Source organism: Xiphophorus maculatus, chromosome 21, assembly GCF_002775205.1.
Source record: "Xiphophorus maculatus strain JP 163 A chromosome 21, X_maculatus-5.0-male, whole genome shotgun sequence".
Classification (NCBI taxonomy): Eukaryota; Metazoa; Chordata; class Actinopteri; order Cyprinodontiformes; family Poeciliidae; genus Xiphophorus; species Xiphophorus maculatus.
In genome coordinates this window covers 2,294,820-2,316,224 of record NC_036463.1, presented here as the reverse complement: position 1 = coordinate 2,316,224, position 21,405 = coordinate 2,294,820, and the positions used below count along the sequence as shown (strand labels likewise).

Genomic DNA, 21,405 nt, shown 5'->3' with positions numbered 1-21,405 from the left:
GCAAAAACACAAAGTATTTCTCCAGCAAGTATCTTAGTACACTTCAAATCAGACAAAATAACATAACAACTTGTTTTAAGTCAATAATTCTTTAACCTTAATTTAAAACCGTGCTAGTTCCGCTGGTAGATTATTTAACTTAAAACTGTTATAAGTGAAATAATCTGCCAGTATAACTTCTAAGTTTTCTTTAAGACATTTTAAGCAATTTTTTACTTGGAATAAGTTTTTATATCTTGCTGAAAAGTTACCTGTAAATTAGTTTTGTCTAATTTTAAATGTACTAAGATATTATAATAGAAACTAGATCAAAAATACTTGGTAAGATTTTGTGTTTTTACAGTGTAAGGTTGGAAACTGTTACTGAACTAAAACGGCTCTATCTTGCACATTGTTGCTGCTGCCCTTGTTTAAAGAGGAAGTAAACAGTTTACAGGAGTCCAGATAAATTCGGTCCAGTCCGGTTTGTTTTAACAGAGTCCAGTTCGGGGTAATAGGATCCTCTGAGGATTCACAGGGAGTCGGAGCGGAGGGTTCCTCTTTAACAGGAAGAGACCTCCAGCAAAAGCCGGACTCCGTGAGGGCAGCCATCTGCCTCGCCCGGCTGGGGATTAATGCACCAACAGCATCACTGGATTAAAGTTGTGCATCCGAAGCCAGGCTGAACGCCGCACAGTGCAGGGCTGAGATGTAAATACAGTAAATACCCTTTTAAAAAGTTAAATGATTGATGTGATTTAATGGAACTAAAGTAGACGATCATCATCCACATACGGTGGAAATGTAAGATATTTGTAGCAAAGATGTTCAGCGTTTGTGATGTAAATTGTTGGATGTTCACAGTTTGATTTTCTCTGGTGTATACAAGCCGAAATCACATGCAGGGACAGCGGCATTGTGTTGTTCTGTTTACCGTTTCAATACCAGTTTGACGCTCGCAGTGCACAGCATAGCTGTGAAATGCATTAACAAACTGTAAAGTTTAAATGTGTGCATTCATCAAGGCAACCTGAACCTTTGAACTCTGTGTGAAACAAAACATAAAACTCAACAAATGCAGGATTCGGCATCATTAGGAGTTTATTGACTTGTAAATGGACATTATATAATTCCATACAAACAACATGCCAGTGACAGAATCAATTCCCCCAAGCATGTTATATGTCAAAATATGTCAAAAACACAGTAAAAGTAAATAAATGGGTCAATGGCAGTTTAGACAAATTATTAAGGACCCTTGAAACATTAACAGAAAATAATTAGTAGTCATTTTTCAGAATCTTTAATAGTTTCATACACAAATTAAGCAAATGTAATAAAATTCCACTATGAAGTTCTGTTCCACTGTTTTGTTCAGACCAAACGGGACTAAAAACAGATTTAAGCAGTAAAAACAAAATAATCCAAACAATCTCAATGTCAAGCAGCTCACTGTTGGTAATTTTGGTAATTCTATATCAAATTTTTGTTAAGTTATGTTTTATAACAGCGCCCCTCAGTGGCTGGAGGACTGAACAGGTGATAGGCTAGCTGAAGTTGGCTACACGTTCGATGTTACTTTGTTTATTTTTGCCCCACTCTTAGAAAAGCTTTGCTTTACAGGATTTGATTTAAAGCTGGAAATTATACCTAAACATCAACAACAGCCCACAAACTAAATACAGAAATATTGTTATTCACAAAGCTGAGCGATGATAAAAAGTTTCTTAAATGAGTTAGATTATAAATATATCAGTAACCCAACAAAATCATATTTAATTTAAAAACCTGAATTTAGGATGCTTTGCAGTATTGTCAATGTATTAATGTGTTTGATAATTTTTTTAGGGCTTAAAAATAAAATTTCTAGTTTTTTCATCCCAGATCCAATTTTTTATGTTATTTATTTGTTTATTTTTTGCTTTCTTTTTTAGAAAAAGAAATTACAAAAGCCAGAATTTATGTATATGATATATGATTTATAATCATCCATTTTTGTTGCCAGGCTCTGGGAATTTTTGTTTTATTTCGAGAATATAGTTATACTGTTAGCAGAATAAATATGCAATTTTGCCAGAATAATGTCTTAAAATTACGAGAAAAGTCATTTTAATGGGAAAAAACCTTGGAGAATTAATTTGTTGGTATTTTTCATGGTGGACTTCTCATAAAATTACTTTATTCTCTGTGTATTGCAATTTAATTCTGGTAATATTAAGACTTTTTTCTCGTAAAACATAAATAAATCTGAGTCTTGACCACTGGAGAAAAATCTAGATGATTTCAAAGTGCGATGATCTGTTTGAAATACGTTTAGCACCATAATGAGTTTATGTAAGAACTAATCTGACTCCAGGAGTTTCTGTCTGATTCTCTGAGTTTAGATCATTCTGACTGTTACATCACACAAGCGCAAAGTAACATTAATAAAAATATTCTCCTCTGAAGCTACCAGCTGCAAATCTCTCAGCTCTGAAAGTGAATATTCTAAAGACAGTTGAACGCTATAAAAACAAACATATAGTTGGTTGGCACGGCGGTCAAACGAGTGAAGTATTATTGCTCTCAAATGGTGAATCTCAGCAATCAATCTTTATTTTCTGGTTGTTTTACTGGCCTAAAAGCCAAACGGGCCGCGCCGGTGCGGCTCAGCTGCACAGATCTAAAGCTCAGACTGGGAGAAATGTGGAAGTAAAAAGATGTTTTAGAAATTTCAGGGCAGCCGATCAACGAAGACAAACAACATAAACGTAACTCGATAATTTCAAAAGGAACCTGCTATACAAAATTCACATTTTGAACGTTTTTGTTCTTCCATTTCTAATGCTTCTCAAAACAACCCAAACAGGGTTTTTTTTGGAATAAGTGAATGTTTTTTGGTGTCTGGAAAATGAGCTGTTTTGAAAACCTAAGGAATGTTGGGCCACATTCAACAGGCAATAAGCTGTTACCTAGCAACTCTTTCTAAGTCCAGTCCCGTTACATAGCAACCCCAGCAGAACTCTAGCACTTTTGGTCAGCTGGTTTTACAGCTGTACGCGCTGTACAATGGCTGCTGGAAAAGACGAGTGTTTTGTTGTTGACTTACCAATAGGGTTGTTCCAATAAGCAATAAATCAATCAATCGCATGAGTGAAGACAAACCCAATAATTTTCATTTGCAAGATTTATCGTTTCTCTCTTTTCTCTCTCCTTTTCTACCAAAAACGATGATAAAAATCTTCAGTTTGGTGTTTTGGTCTCAAATGTCCCTTTTTGAAAGATAATTTTGTTTACAGAAACTTCATCATTCATTTCATTTGTTGTTTCTGTTGTTTTATTTATTTTGGATATTTAAAATGTCTTCCATTTCCAGTATTAATTATTTATTAAAATTTAAAGTTTATTGATTTTTATGAATGTAGTCTTGCACTATATAATACAAGATTATGTACTGTTATACTACTTGAAATGGTCTCCAAACAATATTATCATTTATCACAATAACTTCTGGGACAACTTATCATCCAGCAAAATTTGTTATCATGACAGGCCTGCTTACTATCCAGCTGGTTTTACTGCTGTACAATGGCTGCTGGAAAAGACAAGTGTTTTGTTGTTGACTTCCCACCCAGAAACCACTTGCTGCATTCTTATCAGTTGCACAGGAGGCTCCACGTTTGCTTTTCAAAGATGTACAGCTGTATAATTGTGCATCTGTTTGCAGCCAGTTTCACGTGCGAGTGCAAACATTGAGCTGGGGGTGCGTGGATTTAAAGAGACAAGATGCCCTAAAACAGCTCATTTTCACTATAATCTCATTATCTATGAAATATTTTGTGTGAAAAAAGTCATGAACATGTTTTGTATAGACCATAGATTTATCATAACCTGTTCAAAGAAGCATAATAGGTCACGTTTAATTCTTACTCATTACTCTATACTGTACATTTTTGTCTTTCCCCCACAGCCTCACATTAAACACACCGACCCAATCAATAGCAGGAAAAAAAGAGAAGCAGAGAGTAACTTTGTATTTCCTCTCTGCTTCAGCAGGCAGAAGACGGACAGCGGCGTTATTAGATTTCATCGTACGCTTGCTCTCACTTCCAGTACATTTGTTTCGTGCGAGATCTGCTCTTCCTCAAGGTTGATGCAGGAGTATTGATGCCGATATGGATGGCAGCGTGGAGCTGAGGTCCGTTTGATGTATCCAACTGTATCTGGTCGTTGCCTCATCAGGCTGCAGCCTCCCATCGATCCCCTCCATCACGGCGTCATTAAGCGGCGGATGACATAATTGCCTTTTGTAGGCGCTGCGGCGCGGCGAGGCAGAACGGACTGAGCGTGCTCTAATTCTGAGCCTGATAATTAAACAGTCTCGTCGTCCCATTGGTCCTTCAAAGGAACATGGACCCCCTCCACCTTAACGGCAAACTGCAGAAATCAATCACTTCTAATATGCCGTGATTCAGGGGCTCCTTCCATCTGGATTTCATTTCCATAATTCAGGCCCTCGATGACTCCTCTTATTTTATTTTATGCGTGTGCTTGGCTGCCTGCGAGGATGTTCGCTCTGATCCAGCTGCTCCTGCTCTGCGCTCATTATAATGCAACACTCACCAATTAATCCCATCAATGCGGGGATACCTTCGCTGGCTGCAGCTTCAGAAACAAACCAAGTCAAAAAAATAAGAAAACAGCAGCAGCAGAACTCTAAAAACAGGGAAATTAGCAACTGTACATCAGCTATAGGATTAACCAAAGACCATTAAAGAAGTTTCCTTTTGTTCTAAGCAAAATAAAACGCTAAAGTAGGATGTTTACACTGCAAAAACACTCAATCTAACCAAGTATTTTTTGCCTAGTTCTCGTGCTAATCTTAGTATATTTTAATTAAGACAAAACTATCTTACAAGTAACATTTTAAAAAGAAATATGAGATTTTTTTAGGTCAAGAATTCCTTAATTTTGACAAAAAAGAACTTATTCCCCTGGAAGATTATTTCACTTATTAAAATACATTTTTCCCACGTTATAATTGAAATAAACTGCCATTGGTACAATTACTTTTTAAAATCAATATTGATCAATTATTGACTTTAAACAAGCTCCTATATCTTGATGAAAAGTTTTTGTATGTTAGCTTTGCAGTAGAAACTAGACAAAAATCTTTGGTAAGATTTTGATTTCAATCTGTTTTATTGTTCAGAAATTTACATTATAGGTGCAAAATTACAGACAAAATAATTACACTGCAAAAATACAAAATCTTACTAAGTATTTTTTTGTTCTAGTTTCTAGTACAAATATCTTAATACACTTTAAACTACAAAACTAGCTTAAAAGTAACTTTACACAAAGATGTAGGAGCTTTTTAAAGTCAGTAATTCCTTAATATTGGTCACTAAGTGAAATAATCTGTCAGTATTAAGAAATTATTGATTTATAACAAGCTCACATTTCTTGCTGAAAAGCTACTTGTAATGTAGTTTTGTCTTATTTCAATTTTACCAAGATATTTGCACTAGAGAGTAGAAAATGCTTGGGAACATTTTGTGTTTTTGCATTGCATGCTTTGAAAAAACCAAACAGAAAACGTTTAAGCCTCATTAGCTTAATTTTCAATATTCACATGACCTGAAATAATCTTGTTAGTCGGCCTCCATCATCTGAAGGCTCGTCAGACTGATGTTTCCAGTGGAAATCAGAGAGAAATTTAAAAGGTTCAGAGGTGAATTTATAAAAAAAAAAAATGCTCCAAGGAGAGAGAAAGAAGGAAAGAGACAAACTAATGCGAGGAACAACAGGAAAACAGAGGACAAGATGAAAAAAACAGAGACAAATTCAGAAGAAAGATAAACACATAGAAGACAAACTCAGAAAGAAAGAAGATGGACTTTCTGAAAGACTGAAATATAAAGGAAAGGCTCACATAAACAGAAATGAAAGTCAATTTTTGAAAACATTTTCTGTAATTTGTCATTTCTTTTTTTAGAAAAGAAAGCAAGGAATTTCTTTTTTTTTAGCAAATTTGGCATGGATTTTTTATAACTAATCTGTATCTCCCAGCCATACTTTCTGAGTATTTGTGTTTACTGAGGCTGTCAGTAATGATTTATTTTTGGATTTTAGTCAATAATCAACTATTTTAACCAGTTTAAGGTGTTTTATTGAACTTATTTCATGGCGTTTCAGCATCTGAGCTGGAGGTTCTTTCTGCTTGGTCCACTTTTAATCAGAGAACCAGATGAGATTTCTGCACTTCATTTCATATTTTATCACGTCGAAGCCGCCGAGCGCTAATCTGTCGCGCTGATCTCTTCATTTAAAGAAGAAACACACCAAAAGGAACAGATGTCACCCTGCGAAGATCAAACCGCAGCGCTGATTGATTGTTACAGAGCCGCCGAGCGCGAGGATCAGGAAATCAAGCTGAAAAGCATCTAAAAGAGTCGACAGAAGAAAAGTTGTTTTATTTTTTTTTCTTCTGTTTCTGCTCAGTTCAAATTAATCAGATCTGGAGTCTTAAAACTCCTGACATAAATCCTGGCCTTTTTTAAATGAAGGCAGCCTTGTTATCTTCATGTTTAGTTTTTTTCTCCCGTACTGAAACGCGACATGAGTCACATTATTGGATTATTGGAAGTTGTGTCCATCAGAGGTCTTGTTAGTGTCTCTGAAGACACTAAGACCCTCACATGAGGTCATTAGATGATCCCAGAGACATTTAATGAATAAAAACTGAATCTGACCTTAAAATAAAGGTGGCAGGATGTTTGGATGTGAGTAGATAATGAACTCAGAGGAGCGCCGTGTCTGTTGTTTCAGCCTCTGGATTACGAGAAGAAGCGTCAGTACAGCCTCCGCATCCAGGTGGAAAACGCCATCATCAACCCGCGCTTCTACTCCATGGGGCCCTTCCGGGACGAGGCCAGCGTCAAGGTCGTGGTGGAGGACGTGGACGAGCCGCCCGTCTTCGAGCGCCCCAGCTACATCATGGAGGTGAGGGAGGACGCGGCGAGGAACGCCATCATCGGGTCGGTCAGCGCGTCGGATCCGGACGACAAACACAGCCTGGTCAGGTAACCGACCGGACCCTGACTCTGTCCTGGCACTGCAAAAACACAACGTCATAAAAAGTAGTTTAGTTTCTAGTGAAAACATCTTAGTACGCATGAAATTAGAGAACTTACAAGAAACCTTTTAGCAAGAAATAAAATCTTGTTTAAAGTCAATAATTCCTTAACACTGATTTTAAAAACGTACTAATTCCACTGGCAGATTATTTCACATATAACAGGAGGAGTCAAACTCATTTTCACCAACATCATGAATGTTTTCTACAGGCTGATTAAGATGCAGAATGCATCAATAAAACCACCTATTCAACTTAAAATACAGGCTTTCTCTCGGTGTATCATAAGCCTGGTTGGCTTATGATACACTGTATTATCAGCCTGGCATCCCACCAGCCTGATAATACCAGGCTAAATCCATCCATTTTCTAACACCCTTGACCCCAGTGGGGTCAGGAGGAGCTGCTGTCTCTCCAGCTAACGTTCTGGGCGAGAGGCGGGGTCACCTGGACAGGTCGCCAGTCTGTCGCAGGGCAACACAGAGACAGACAGAACACACAACCATCCACACACACCTAGGGAGAATTTAGAGAGACCAATTAACCTAACAGTCGTGTTCTTGGACTGTTTGTTAAGCCGGAGTACCCGGAGAGAACCCACCATGCACAGGGAGAACATGCAAACTTCATGCAGAAAGACCCCGGGCCGGGAATCGAACCCAGGACCTTCTTGCTACTTGAATATATATTTTTAAATACACCAGTAACAGAAATAGCCAAGACAGGTGAATCTAGGTTTATGCAGAATAAAATATCTGTAATCTTCAGACAGTTAGCAATTTAACAAAACAGCATGTTTTTACACAAACTACGGTAAGATGAGTTTTATTTAATCCATTGGTGTATTTTCTATGTTGTAGATGTTTTACTTCCAAAATTTCCTGTCAACTTTTAACATTATTTAACAAAAAAAAAAACAACAGTGGGACAACTGGTGGACTGCCATAGCTCCCCTAAAACTGGACTTAGATAAACATATGTAATTTGGCTGTTTACAGAAAAGAGCTGACTTGGTTTGACAAATAAAGTTGTATTTTAGCACAAAACCCAATAGAGTCTTGATGGCCACATAAATAGGTTTGGTGAGTCAGATTTGGCCCACGGGCCTCAAGTTTGATGCATCTGACTTATAAAATGGGAATAAATTCTTATCAGTGAAATAATCTGCCAGTGGAAGTAATGCTTTATCATCAGTGCTATAAAATTATTTACTTAAAACAAGCTTCTTTCTGCTGAATAGTTAGTTTGGTCTTATTTTAAGAGTACTAAGATTTTTGCAATAGAAAATACACAAAATACTTTTTAAGATTTTATGTTTTTGCAGTGAAACTGTTGTGCAGATTTTCTATAAATGTACTTGAAAAATGTGATTGTTGGATTTAATTGATTCCTGTTGGCTTCGGCTTAGAGAAACAAAACTTCACCTCTAAACTGCAGTAAGATCCTTCCTAACAGTTTGACTATATTCCTGACTCAAAGCAACATTACCTGAAAAATGAAGGAAAATGGACTAAAATCAATTCTGCTGAAGATTTTAGTAACTTCTGGATTTGGTCAATAAAAGCTCAGCGCCCTGGAAATGAAATACTTTTAGCTTTAATGTTAGAAACGGACAAAACAAACGTCTGAGAATAATGAATGTTTATTAGATCACTACAGGCGTTTGAAACAAAGAGTTAGCACATCCAGCAGCGGGTCCAGAGTTCCCCCAGTTCATGCAGATCCGTAATTATCCGAATGACTCCAATAAACGGGAACGATGGCGGGGAGGTGCGAGGCGGCACCTCCTCTCCGGCGCAGACTTTTTCATTTTTACGACCCTCTGAGGGAGTTGGCTCTCAAGGTTGAAGTTCCAGCGCTTTACTGCAGGTGTCAAATATGATATCATTCTCTTTTATCGCCCGTCATCAGCGGCGAAGCTTCCCGGTGGCATTTACCGCCGCTCCTAAGCGGAGGAGGGAGGGAGGCCTGCAGGCTGCCTGGGATCAGGAAGTTTTTGGATTTATTGGCGTTAGTGACACACGCAGACACGTGCTCACAGGAATGCAAACACAGATCATGGGGAGGCGCAGCTTTAATGGAGATGAGGAGCACTTAGTTGCTGAGGTGTTAGAAATTCAGCCGGTGTCGTCGAATGATTAATTAATTACACTCAGGCCTTTAAAATATGTTTAGAGGACGTTGTCCTCATTAAAAGTTCAGGCTTTGGTTTTTGCCCAGCTGGCCGGCCTGACATGTGACTAAAGACCCCGAAGGTGTTCAAAAAAATAAAAATGGACGTTTTATTATTTGCAATCTGACAGCTGCTGCTGCTAATAAATAAAATTCAGGTTTAGCGGAGTTTACTCTACATGTTTGAGTTTGCGATTTGGATCAGCATATGTAGCAACAAGTTATTCCTCTAAAAGAAATCTCAAACATGAAGAAAAAATATTCAGGTTTTTACTCCACTAACCTGGAACAAACTTCCAGAAAACCTCAAAACTGCTGGAACAATAAAATCCTTCAGATCAAGGCTAAAAATCCAGTGGTTTACATTTGCCTTATTAAATGTTATTAAAGGCGACCTAATGTTTCCTTGAACAGGTTAGGATTGGTCTAACCTGTTTTTCTGTTTTTTCCACAAACTTATTCTTAGAGAATGAGATTTCAGCCTATTTTTAGCTCCTTTTAGAATGAGCTGTTTTAGGGCGTCTTGTCACTTTAAACCAGAATAAGCTGCTGCTGGCAGTGAAAATAACTGCAAACATGTACAATTATACAACCGTACACATTTGAAAAGCAGAGGTGGAGCCTCCTACACAGCCAACAAGAATGCAGCAAGTGGTTTCTGGATGGTAAGTCAACAGCAAAACATTTGTCTTTTCCAGCAGCCATTGTACAGCACTTGCAGCGGTAAAACCAGCTGACCAAATGTGCCTGTACTCCACTTGGGTTGCTAGGTAACGGGCAGTGCCTGTTCATCTGTCACATTTGCAAAGTTTTTGAAATGGCTCATTTTCACATCATATAATTCAAATTACAAAAATAAATTTGCTTAATAGAAACGCACCAATTAAAAAATACATTCAAGTTTTTCAATGTTGTTTTTCACAAAACTCCAAGAGAAACACTTTTTTTTGCATCATGAGTCATGGGATGAACAACAAGATGTTACTACTGGTGGAAACGACAAAAAGGACAACAGGAAGTGGTAGGAAGATGTTTTTTAATGACTTATCCCATGAACGTCTTCATGTATGATTTTAATTGCATTTCTTACTTTATGGAAACACTCCAATTGCAAAATTGTGTTTTTTTCGCGGAATACCAATGACGCTTTTCACTTTTTTCTAATGGAAATGCAGATATTGTCCAAAAATGGCTCAGTAGTTTTGTTTTAAACTCTCTTGCTGTTTTTCCAAAGCAGTTGAGAAACGAATGGAAGAATAAATACGTACAAATATTTGAATTTTGCATATTACGTCCCCTAAAAAGATTACCCAAAATTTAAACGTTTGGGTCTGGAAATGTCTGGAATTTTGGAAATATTTAGGAATCATAGTTTATTAACACCAAAGAAGTAAAATATGCTAGCTCAGCAAAAATACTGGCGAGGCTTCCTGAATGTTTCAAATGTTTTAGGAATAAAGACAGAAGGAGAAGTAAATAATCACAAAGGAGGTGATTTGTAAAGATGGCCGCCGTCCCCCGTCTGAAGAAGAATTAGCTGATCGCCAACATTCCCAGTGACCCTCTGCGACCTCCCATCCGTCCGACCGGCTGGCGGCCTGCTTACCGCAGCACTTCGGATCCCCGGTCGGGCCGAGCCACCGCCGTTATCTCTGCGTCAGAGTCTGACCCAGCCAGCTGAATTATTGCGATTCTTAGAAAAGCAATTAGCAGAGCCCACATCTGACACAGATTTAACGAGGTTAGAGTTTCAGCTTGGCCCGGCGAGGCGCTCCGAGAGGAAGGAGGAAACGGTCGGTGTTGGAGGAAGAGAAAAAACAAATCTGTGGAAGGAGGAGAGCGGAGCGGCGATGCGTTCAGAGTCTCCCCTCGGGGTTCTCCTGCCGCTTACGCCGGCCCTCGTGACGCCCGCTCCTCCATTAATCACGCTGCTGCACGGCAAGCAGAGAAAACTCTCCACTGTTGTGTTGTTTGTGTGAAGAGTCGACTCCTCACCACAGGGCAAGGCTGCAAAAACAACCAAGTCAACCGATTCTCTTCACTTTAGCTTCATATGTTTGTTACAGATTAACTTCCAGGTTAATGTTCTGATTTAAATACAGCATACACTGCAAAAACACAAAATATTACCAAGGATGTTTGCCTGGTTTCTAAAACTTGCCGTTATTTTGAAAGAGCCACCATTTTATGACTTTTTTGAGGTTTTACAGTAAAGATAAATATAAACTTTTGCAAGAAAAGAACAGATTTGATGATGAAAAATGACAAATTAGCGTGTAGCTTCCAATCTATTAAGAAAAAACCATCTAAAAAAATTTGTAGAAACATTACTGGTACCTTTAGTGTCATTTTTTGAGTAAATTCATTGCAAGTATTGCAGAAAAGCATTGATAAGACCTGAATTTGCTGCATCTTCATTTAAAAGCATTCCTGGGTGCGGTTGGTCGCTGGCAGCTGCTTTGGCAGCGACGTTTTGCTGCTCATCAGTGACTGCCAGATGGACAGCTGTTGGGTCAGCAGTCAATGACTGTGTTGGCTTTAATGTGACATTTAGGAGATAAAACTCATTTTCTATTGATTTGATGTGATTTCCTAATTATCCACGAGCCATAATCATCATAATTAAGGAATATAAACTCCTAAAATATGCTACCCTTTAGTAAATGTACATGTGTTACTGTAGTGAGCTGTTTATTATAGTTTGAATTGTTGGTCTTTCTAGTTGAAAGTTGGTCAAAACTTTATGATATTCCTTTAAAATGGACTTTAAATAACAGGATACAGACTGTTGTGTGTCATTTTCTAACTGAATCATTTACTTTACATGCAATAATTAGGGCTGGGTTATAACAATTTTTGTTTTTCAAAGATTTAAGTTTTGAATTTATTGCGTTTTCATAGTTTAGAGTGACGTCAGCGCACCTCAGGCAGCCATTTTGTTTGACAACTTCTTTGAAGTCCAGGGACAGGTTACAGTTTTTCTTTTTATTACAAGAATAAAGCTGCTGACTAATACCAGTAGCAGGACTTTGGATTTCAAAGAAAGAACCTCACAAATTGCTAGTAATATCAGATCTTTATAACTGTCAAAGCTTTTTTTCTCATTAAAATTATTATTTTTTCTTAGAATCTAAAATGTCCTTCTGGTAAAATTGCACCTTTATGCTGCAACTTTATTCTCGTAATTAAGCTAAATTTCTGGTAGCCCTGATGTTCCATTGCATAACTGATTGAAATAAAAAACACTTTTTGCAAATATTTTGTCATTTGTAACTCCTTGTTATAAAAAGAAAGCAAGAAAAACAAATCGATTAAAATTGTATTTGAAAAAATCTGAGATTTTATATTTAAGCCATATTGCCCAGGCCTAGCAATAAAATGTTTAGAGGACCTATAATGCAAAATTCACATTTGAACATTTTTGTACTTCCGTTTTGGTTTCTAAAAACAACCCAAACACTTAAACAAAAAACTTGATTTTGGCAGTAAGTTAATGTTTTTTAGTGTTTGGAAAATGAGCGGTTTCAAAAACTTCCAGCATGTAACGTCACAAATCAGCAGGCACTGCCCGTTACTTAGCAACCACAGTAGTTTTACCCTTTACCTAGCAACCCAGGCAGAGTTCCAGCACGTTTGGTCAGCTGGTTTTACCCCTGTATGCGCTGTACAATGGCTGCCGGAAAATACAAGAGTTTTGTTGTTGACTTACTGTCCAGAAACCACTTGCTAGATTCAAGAAAATATATTAAGCATGTTTTGTATAGACCACAGACCCATCCTAACTTGCTGAAAGAAACATACTTTAAGCACCTTCAGACTTGAATGGAGCCTTTAGTACGCCTCACTGCAGCGTTACACCACAGGTAGGCCGGTAAAGTCTCTTACCCAGACATTTACCTGATCTCTCTCCCCTTATTTACTCTAAAGTGATCGCTCCAGATAAACACACCACCGTCTCCACAGACTTTCATCCCTCTGTGTGTGTTTGGTGCAGGTACACCATCGACCGGCGGACAGACATGGACCGAGTGTTCAACGTCCATGCAGGAAACGGCTCTGTATTCATCCTCCGGGAGCTGGACAGAGAGGAGAACGCCTGGCACAACATCTCCATCATCGCCACAGAGTTCAGTAAGTACAGCAGACGGTTCTGTATCCCTGCATACTGACAGCCAAATTGGGTTTTTGGATCTTTGGATGTTGAAGTGAAGCACTGGCTGGCAAATACTGTTCATCATCCAAATGTGAGTAGCACTTGTATGGTAGAAATCTGAATAAAGAGGCCTGATTTACCTGGTGTCTACCTCTGAAGCAGGGCTGTGAAGAGGCGTTTGCTCCACTGCACTGCAAAAACACAAAATATTACCAAGTATTTTTGGTCTAGTTTCAACTGCAAATATCTGAAATAAGAGAAAACTGACAAACAATTGGAGCTTGTTTTAAGTGAATAATTGCTTATTGTTGAAAAAATACTAGCTCCAGTAACATTATTCCAATGTTGTAATTGAAATCATCTGCCAGTGGAACTAGTTCTTTTTGTTTTTACCAATATTAAGGAATTGTTGACTTAAAACAAGCTCCTATATTTTGCTAAAAAGTTACTTGAAAGTTAGTTTTGTCTTATTTCAAGTGCACTAAGATATTTGTACAAGAAATTAAACAAAAATACTCGGTAAGGTTTTGTATTTTGGCAGCATACAGATTTTTTCTGTTTTCACTTTACCCAAACCAACCTGGTTGTTTCTGAAAAAGTAGTTTTCATGCCCTGAGCTAAAGAAATTCAACAAAGAAGGGAAAGAAAGTTGTTGGGATTCCAGAGAACCTCATTGAGCTTTACCTGGACTGGACTGTCCACCAAAATTACTCCAAGATTCTGTCAACGAATGATCCAGGAGGTGACAGAAGAACAGCTGAGAGCGAGTTCAGACCAAATCTGTTCCACACGTCAAAAAAGTGTCAGACGCATCAAGTTGGATGTGTTTGCACTTTGATTATAGTTATAATACACTGGGAGAAACCCTGAGAAGCTACATGGTAGATGAGGGTGCAGAGGCTGAGGTATACATATCGATATATTTGTTTGTGTGTGTGTGTGTGTGTGTATTTGTATAATAAAAACACACACAGGCCTCATACACACATGATTAATGAATGACTGATAGCAGATGGCAGCTCCTGATCTGTGGACGCTGCTTTATGCCCCACAGCCACACCAAAGCACAGAAACTAACTCAAGATTGATACTACAAAAACAAGCAGATGCATCATGGGTATCATAGTGTTAAATGAAGGGATGGACTTTTAACAGTCTCTTTAACAGCAGGTGAAATTGAGAAAGTGGCTTGGATTTAATTACTGGAAGCAAGAGAACGTTGGGCGCCTGTTAACATCTGGTGTCTGGATTGACCAGATTATTCAGAGGTGTTTTTAGTTTGGTGAGTTTCACCACATAGCTGTGGGCTTATGGTCACTTTCACCACCATTTGTGTCTCACCTGAGCCCGGTTTGATGACCTGCTGATCCGCATCAGTGCCCGGATAAAAACTCAAGTCTCTGATTGGTTGCTGCTAGAGTTTCCAACTCCAGCGTCTGCCGCTTTGCACTGCGGCACAGAAAATGGACTCCATTGGAGCCAGACTTTTGGAGAGAATCTTCTGTGGACTGAAGAGAATAACGAGGAACTTTCTGGAAGATGCGAGTCCCGTTTCATCTGCTGCAAACTGAACAGCATCTCAGGAAAAGAGCATCACATACTCAAACATGGCGGTGGTTCCAACTTGATGTTTGGATTGAACCGCGGACAATCCTAAAGAAAAATGTCCATCAATCAGTGTAGGAAGCAGAACATTGATCTGAACCAAAGATGAAAACAAATCAATGGTGTGGAGCAACTTCAAATCTGGACTCATGATATGTGAAACAATTTTGCTGAATTAAAACTGTTTCTGCAAAAATTAATTTCCTGAAATTCCTCCAGAGAGACTCAGTGGATCAACCAGGATGTTTTGTATAAATGAAATCGTAATCATATCTGAAATTCACATTAGTTTGACATTTAAAGTCTGTAAATTTCAAAAGTAATTTTTCAGCAAACTTCAGTTTTCTGTTTTTCAATTACAGTAATTACTTTGAAGTTGCAGTTATAATAAATTAACTTAATGTGTCTCATTTTCACTTATTGTGATTGAAACGCTTCAAACTTCTGCACAGATTTCACATTTAAAGTCTTATCTTCACAGATTAAAACAGTAAAAGCTGTTATTTGTTGTTGCATAGTGTTAGTTTCTCTTTCAAAACAACCCATTATTTATTTATATACACATAATTTGATTTAGATGTAAGCGGTTGCCTGGAAACGCAGCCAAAGTCTCACACATGTTCAGCACCACACTTGTGTGAGGGAATAATTATCCGTGTGAAGTCACTGTGTCCACCTTTGTGTTTCCCAGACAACCCGCGACAGATAAGCCGTGTGCCTGTATACATCAGAGTGCTGGACGTCAACGACAACGCTCCAACATTTGCCACCAATTACGAGACGTTTGTGTGTGAGAACGCCAAGGCTAATCAGGTCAGTTATTACAGCGCATAAAGCCATCGCCATGGTTTCATCCGGACCTCACTGCTAGGATTAGGTGTCCAATTAGCAGACCTCAGAGAGAATTTGCAAGTCTGTCACATGTGTTTTAAAAGGACTAGATGCTTGTTCCACATCTCAGGTCCTGAAAAAAACTCTCTCTTTTTCAAATAGAATAAAGAAATCAAAGGTAGAGCCAAAGGAATATCTATTAACTTCAGTTCTTTGAGCGTGGCGATGTGGGTTATTGCTACTGAAGCTAACAGCTACTCAAGCCAGCAGCTACAGATTACTTACTCAATCTAAAGTCTTTTCCCACTTAAGCTTGGGAACTAAGTTGCAACATTTGTTACATTTTGTCTCAATCAAACCAAACAGTTTAAAAAGCATGTTCCCCTCCTCACCTGTGGGGGCGCTGCATCGAGAACCACTGAAGGAAACATCAAAACGCCTGAAGACACTGAGCACCACTTCCTTCTTTATGAAATGTAAACAAAAGTGGATTGGCATCAGGTTTTTTCTGATTTCTCATTTGTTGTTGGTAAAAGACCACAAACCATTTCTCCCACTAGCGCTGGGCTAGCATGTTTTTTTTGGCTGTATTTACCCAGAATGCCCTGCTCTATTGTCTGCTTCCTGTCCAGCTTCTGGAGCCATTTCCGGTCCGTTTGGCATTTGAACCGCTCCAGAAATAAATTTAAAAAAAAGAAAACATAGTTTAATGGCTTTAGTTAGAAGTTTAAAACACAAGTTGGCTTCATTTGCCAGTTCGGACACTAGAAGGCCAAATCTAAACCCCGTCTTTCTGATGCTGCTTTAAAAAACAAAACAATTTCCGCTTATTGTCTGCAAGGATGAAACTGTCTTTTATCTGTTTTTATGTCCAATCGCTGTTTTATTGTGTGATTCATGCATGTTGAAATGTTTGCAACACGGGAAGTCTGCAACAAAGGGAGGGTTGACAACCCGGCCTTGTAAATGTGGAGATAATGTATAAAAACATCAGGAAGCAGGCTGGGTCTCTGTCAGGGTTGTTGGAGACCCAGTAGGCTGAAGGATTGTCCTGTGAATAAATGAAGGCCTGACTTTATTCTCATGACCTCGTTTTTTAACTCCTGCTGTTCAAAAATGCATTCCAAAAACTAGAGACAAACTCGGACTGATCAACGCTTTAGTTTTAAGATGGAAAGCTGCAATAAAAAAATAAAGACGTCACCAATCTTTAAAGAAAGGATTTAATGTTGTGTTATTTTTCTTTTAGTAATAAATGTGCACTGACTGTCAGACATGTCTGAGTAAGGAAGTATGTAGGATGCCATGAAAGCCATCTTTAAAAGCAGATGAACAAAAATAGCATCGCTTGAGCTGCTTTTAGGTTTACTTGGGTTGATGACATCACAAAAGGCACCAAAGAACTGATTAGCTTTTTTTTTATGGTGTGCAAGCAACTTTTTACAGATTTTGAAGCATTTGAGTTGCTCCTCAAGACCAGTACAAGCTTCTCAAGATTGGAAAGATATTTTCTTTTTTTTTTCTTTTTACCCAAGGAGGCAGGAACGTATGACAGCGTACTGAGGCCATTGTAGATTTCCACCAAAAATCTAAAATCTATAAAATGCAAAATGTTTTGGCAGAAATTTTCACCTTTTTTTCTATCTACACTGATCCTAATCCATCGTTGTAGGAACCAGAACAACATTAAAGTCTTAAAGAAGACTGAAGGATGTTCCACATCTGGACAAAAAGTGTTGCTTGTTGACATTATTAGTACCTGCAGTTACCAAGTATATATTTTTTTACTTTACAGGTCATGTAAGAATCAGTTCAGAGTTTAACTTGTGAATTTGAAGCAGAAAAATTCTTTAATTACATCATAATTGAAAAAACGGGGATTAAAGCTTTAAAACAGTTAATAAATTTAATCTGTTTTCTTTTGCTTACAAATCATGAATCTGTTGTATTGATGGAGGAAAATTGTGCTAAAATTATTTTAATGTTTGTACTACAACTTTCCTGAAGGTCATCTGACTGTTTAATAATGGGCCGGATTTTACGTTAGCCTAATTCCTTCTAGATAAAAAAGTTGACAAAAGCAACATTAAAATACATTAGAGTAGAGCTCAGTGCAGCAGTTTATTTTAAAGAGATAAAAATAAAGTTTGGTTCTCCTGAATCGAGTCAGTAAACGACCAATCAACACCCCGCCTTTGTTGGGAAAGTCCTGGATCGGTTCCTGCACATGTGCTTTTGTTTTAATAACCCCATCCTGGAAACCCACCAAGGATCCTCTGGTGTGTAATGCTGGAACACATCCATGGAGGCTTTCTTTATACTTTCCAGGTCAAATCACATTTATTTCACATCCATTGTTGCAATTCAGAGCTGGTGTTGTGTTTCGAACACTTTTAGGGTTCAGAAACGGGTCACTGTAACATCTGACGTTTGCGTTTCCTTCGTTGCAGAGGATACAAATCGTGAGCGCGACGGATCCAGACGAGCCGCTCGGAGGACATCGCTTCATCTTCAGTCTGGCTCCGGAGGCCGTCGGAAAGGCCAACTTCTCCGTACGTGACAACAAAGGTCAGTTCACAACCTCTGGGTCTGATGTGGAGGTGGAGGCCCACACCTTCGATTCAGTTCATCTACACCAGGGGTTTTCAAAGTATGAAAGGGTGAGCCCCCCTCCAAGGAGCACAATGCCTGCTGCCCCCCCCCCAATAATCAACCCACACACAAAAAAAACACCTTCTAATTGCTTTTATTTTAGAACCATCTCATCTTTTAAAATGACACTTTATCTGAATGAAATTTAACACATTTTAAAACATTTCCTCCCATTTTAATTATTTTATCAGGGTTTTTGTATGGCATTTTTCTAATGATAAGAACAACAAACTCATTTTTCAACCGTTTTCTCAAACAAACGTTACATCTGAGATTCTGAGTTTAATGTTTGAGATACCAACAGTGTTTTCACATCTTAACAAAAACATTTTGATCAGATCTTTGGAAAAACATCTGTAAATGTTGCACATTTCCTTGAAATTAAAAAATAAATCAAAAACCTAAACAGTTGCAAAATCGTGGAGCTCTTTTTGTGGCTCATCTAAACAATTTATCTCGAGCTAAAAGAGCGAGCTGTATGAAAGAGCGGAGGCGTACAACGGAAAAAACAATTACACACGCTATGTGCAAGACAGCAAGCAGATAGCTTCTTGTCCGGTTTATTTTTTCCCTCGCACCGCGCCTCCCCTAAAGTGCTCTGGCGCCCCCTAGGGGAGGCGCGCCTCACATTTTGAAAACCGCCGATCTGCACAGTTCGTTGACAAGAGTCGTCTCAAAACACATTGCAAAAGAACCTTTTGTAATAATTTTGTGCTTTAATTTGTGTTGCTTCTAAAAATGGTCCAATCACTTAAAAAACAGTTTTCTGTCAGTTCACATTTTTTTAGTGTCTGGAAAATGAGCCGTTTCAAAAACCTCTGAAATGTTGAATGACATTCTACAGACACAGCGCCGTTACCTAGCAACCCCGGCTGAGCTCCAGCACATTTTTGTCAGCTGGTTTTACTGCTGTACAATGGCTACTGGAAAAGACAAGTGTTTTGTTGTTGATTTACCATCCAGAAACCACCTGCTGTATTCTTGTTGGTTGTGCAGGAGGCTCCACTTCTGATTTTCAAAGATGTATGGTTGTATAATTGTTCATTTGTCTGCAGCCATTTTCACGTATGAGTGTAAACGTTCAGTTGGTGGGTGTGACCAGCAGCAGATTATTTGGATTTAAAGTGACAGGACGCCCTAAAACAGCTCATTCTGAAAGGTTCGATGGCGCGTTATGGCCGTTGTAGATGGATTATAAACTTCTGCCAAAAAACGTGGAAATAACTGAGTTACAAAAGTCGAAAATGTTCCACTTTTAAGGTTCTGAAACGTCCGAGTTTTTTCTAGAAAATTTCTAGATTTCTTGTAGCGAGTTTTTGATTTTTCCCAAATCCTAATCTATTTAGCTAACAATAATGGTATTTCCCATGAAATCCCACCATTTGTGTCAGTAGTGTAACACTGTGCAGCCTGCATGCCGGTTCTGAACCTGTGGACCTGTTTGTCTCCAGACAACACGGCCTGGATCCTGACCAGGAGGAACAGCTACAACAGCCTCCAGAAGAGCGTGTACCACGTCCCGGTGGTGATCACGGACGGGGAGTTCCCGGTGCAGAGCAGCACCAACACGCTCACCATCAGGGTGTGCACCTGCGACCGCGAGGGCAACATGAAGCTGTGCAACCCGGAGGCGCTGACGGCGAGGGCGGGGCTCAGCACCGGCGCCCTGGTGGCCATCTTGCTCTGCTGTCGTCATCCTGCTCAGTGAGTTAATGAGCTCCACTGCTTGGAGGAGTCCGAGCCCTGGCAGGTGTTTCAGAGGCGGTTTCATATTTCACTTCTTAATTTGAAGCGACTCCTCTGGTGGGTGGATTATTGTCAGGAACAACAGCTGCCGTCATAATTTAGTTTGAGCCGACTGTGACCAACGGCGCCAGAGTTTCACTGGAGTTTCAGGGTGACAAACGTTAATAAATAAAAAGATAAATTAAAATCCTGAGCTTTAGAAGGATGTTTACGTCTATAGTGCCAAAGCAAAAAATCTTATCTAGAAAATAGTTTACTGGTCTTTGACAGAACGGACTTACATTAATTACCTGAAAATGGTTTCAAAACTACATTATAATTTATTGCAAAATTATTGGAACAATTGATCATGACAGGCCTACTAAAGGTAGATGGTGACGGATTATTACCTGAAAACCTGATCTGAACGTTGATCTCAAACTGAATTGAAATATTATTTTCTAGTAAGCTGTCAGGATCTCAAACCGTAAAAATGAACTGCTCAGTCCAGATGTCACTGAAACATTTAGACTACAAAAACACAAATCAAGTATTTTTATGTAGTTTCTACCCCAAATACCTCAAAAGTAACTTTTCAGCAAGTCAGTAACTCTTTAATATTAACAAAAAAATGTTCTAGCTCCACTGGCTGATTATTTCACTTATGTGGAAAATGTCTTGTTACAAGTGAAATAAGTGAAACTAATACTTTGTCATCAATATTAAGTAATTCTTGACGTAAAACAAGCTCATATAGTTTGCTGAAAAGTCAGTTTTGTCTTATTTAAAGTGTATTAAGATATTTGCACTTGAAACTAAACCAAAAATAACTGGTAAGTAGCTTTTCAGCAAGAAATAGGAGTCAATAATTCCTTAATATAGATAAAAAATACCAGTTTCATTGGCAGATTATTTCACATTTTACCAGTCTGCCAGTGGAACTGGTATTTTTTTTATCAATATTAAACTGGCAGTTAAAATATTTGAACTGGAATCTAAACAAAAATCCTTGGTAAGATTTTGTGTTTTTGCAGTGTAAGACAGAATTAGGCTTTGATTGACGCTTCATGTCTTCATATGTGGTTCCTTCAGTTGCTTAAAGACGGTGGCCCTGAGCGGACACAATGCATAATGTAGTGGTACCAGTCTGTGCTGAACAAAGTCCATGAAC

General features: G+C 38.5%; 1 protein-coding gene across 1 annotated transcript in view; it reads left to right on the top strand.

The window, feature by feature from the left end:
- The window catches only part of LOC102225365 (cadherin-6-like), a 95,020-nt gene that overhangs the window by 68,402 nt on the left and 5,213 nt on the right, over positions 1 to 21,405 (top strand). The window contains 6 exon segments of the mRNA XM_005803635.3: positions 6,790 to 7,043; positions 13,263 to 13,399; positions 15,718 to 15,839; positions 18,308 to 18,425; positions 19,961 to 20,196; positions 20,198 to 20,213. Of these exon segments, the coding sequence (XP_005803692.3) occupies positions 6,790 to 7,043; positions 13,263 to 13,399; positions 15,718 to 15,839; positions 18,308 to 18,425; positions 19,961 to 20,196; positions 20,198 to 20,213 (883 nt within the window).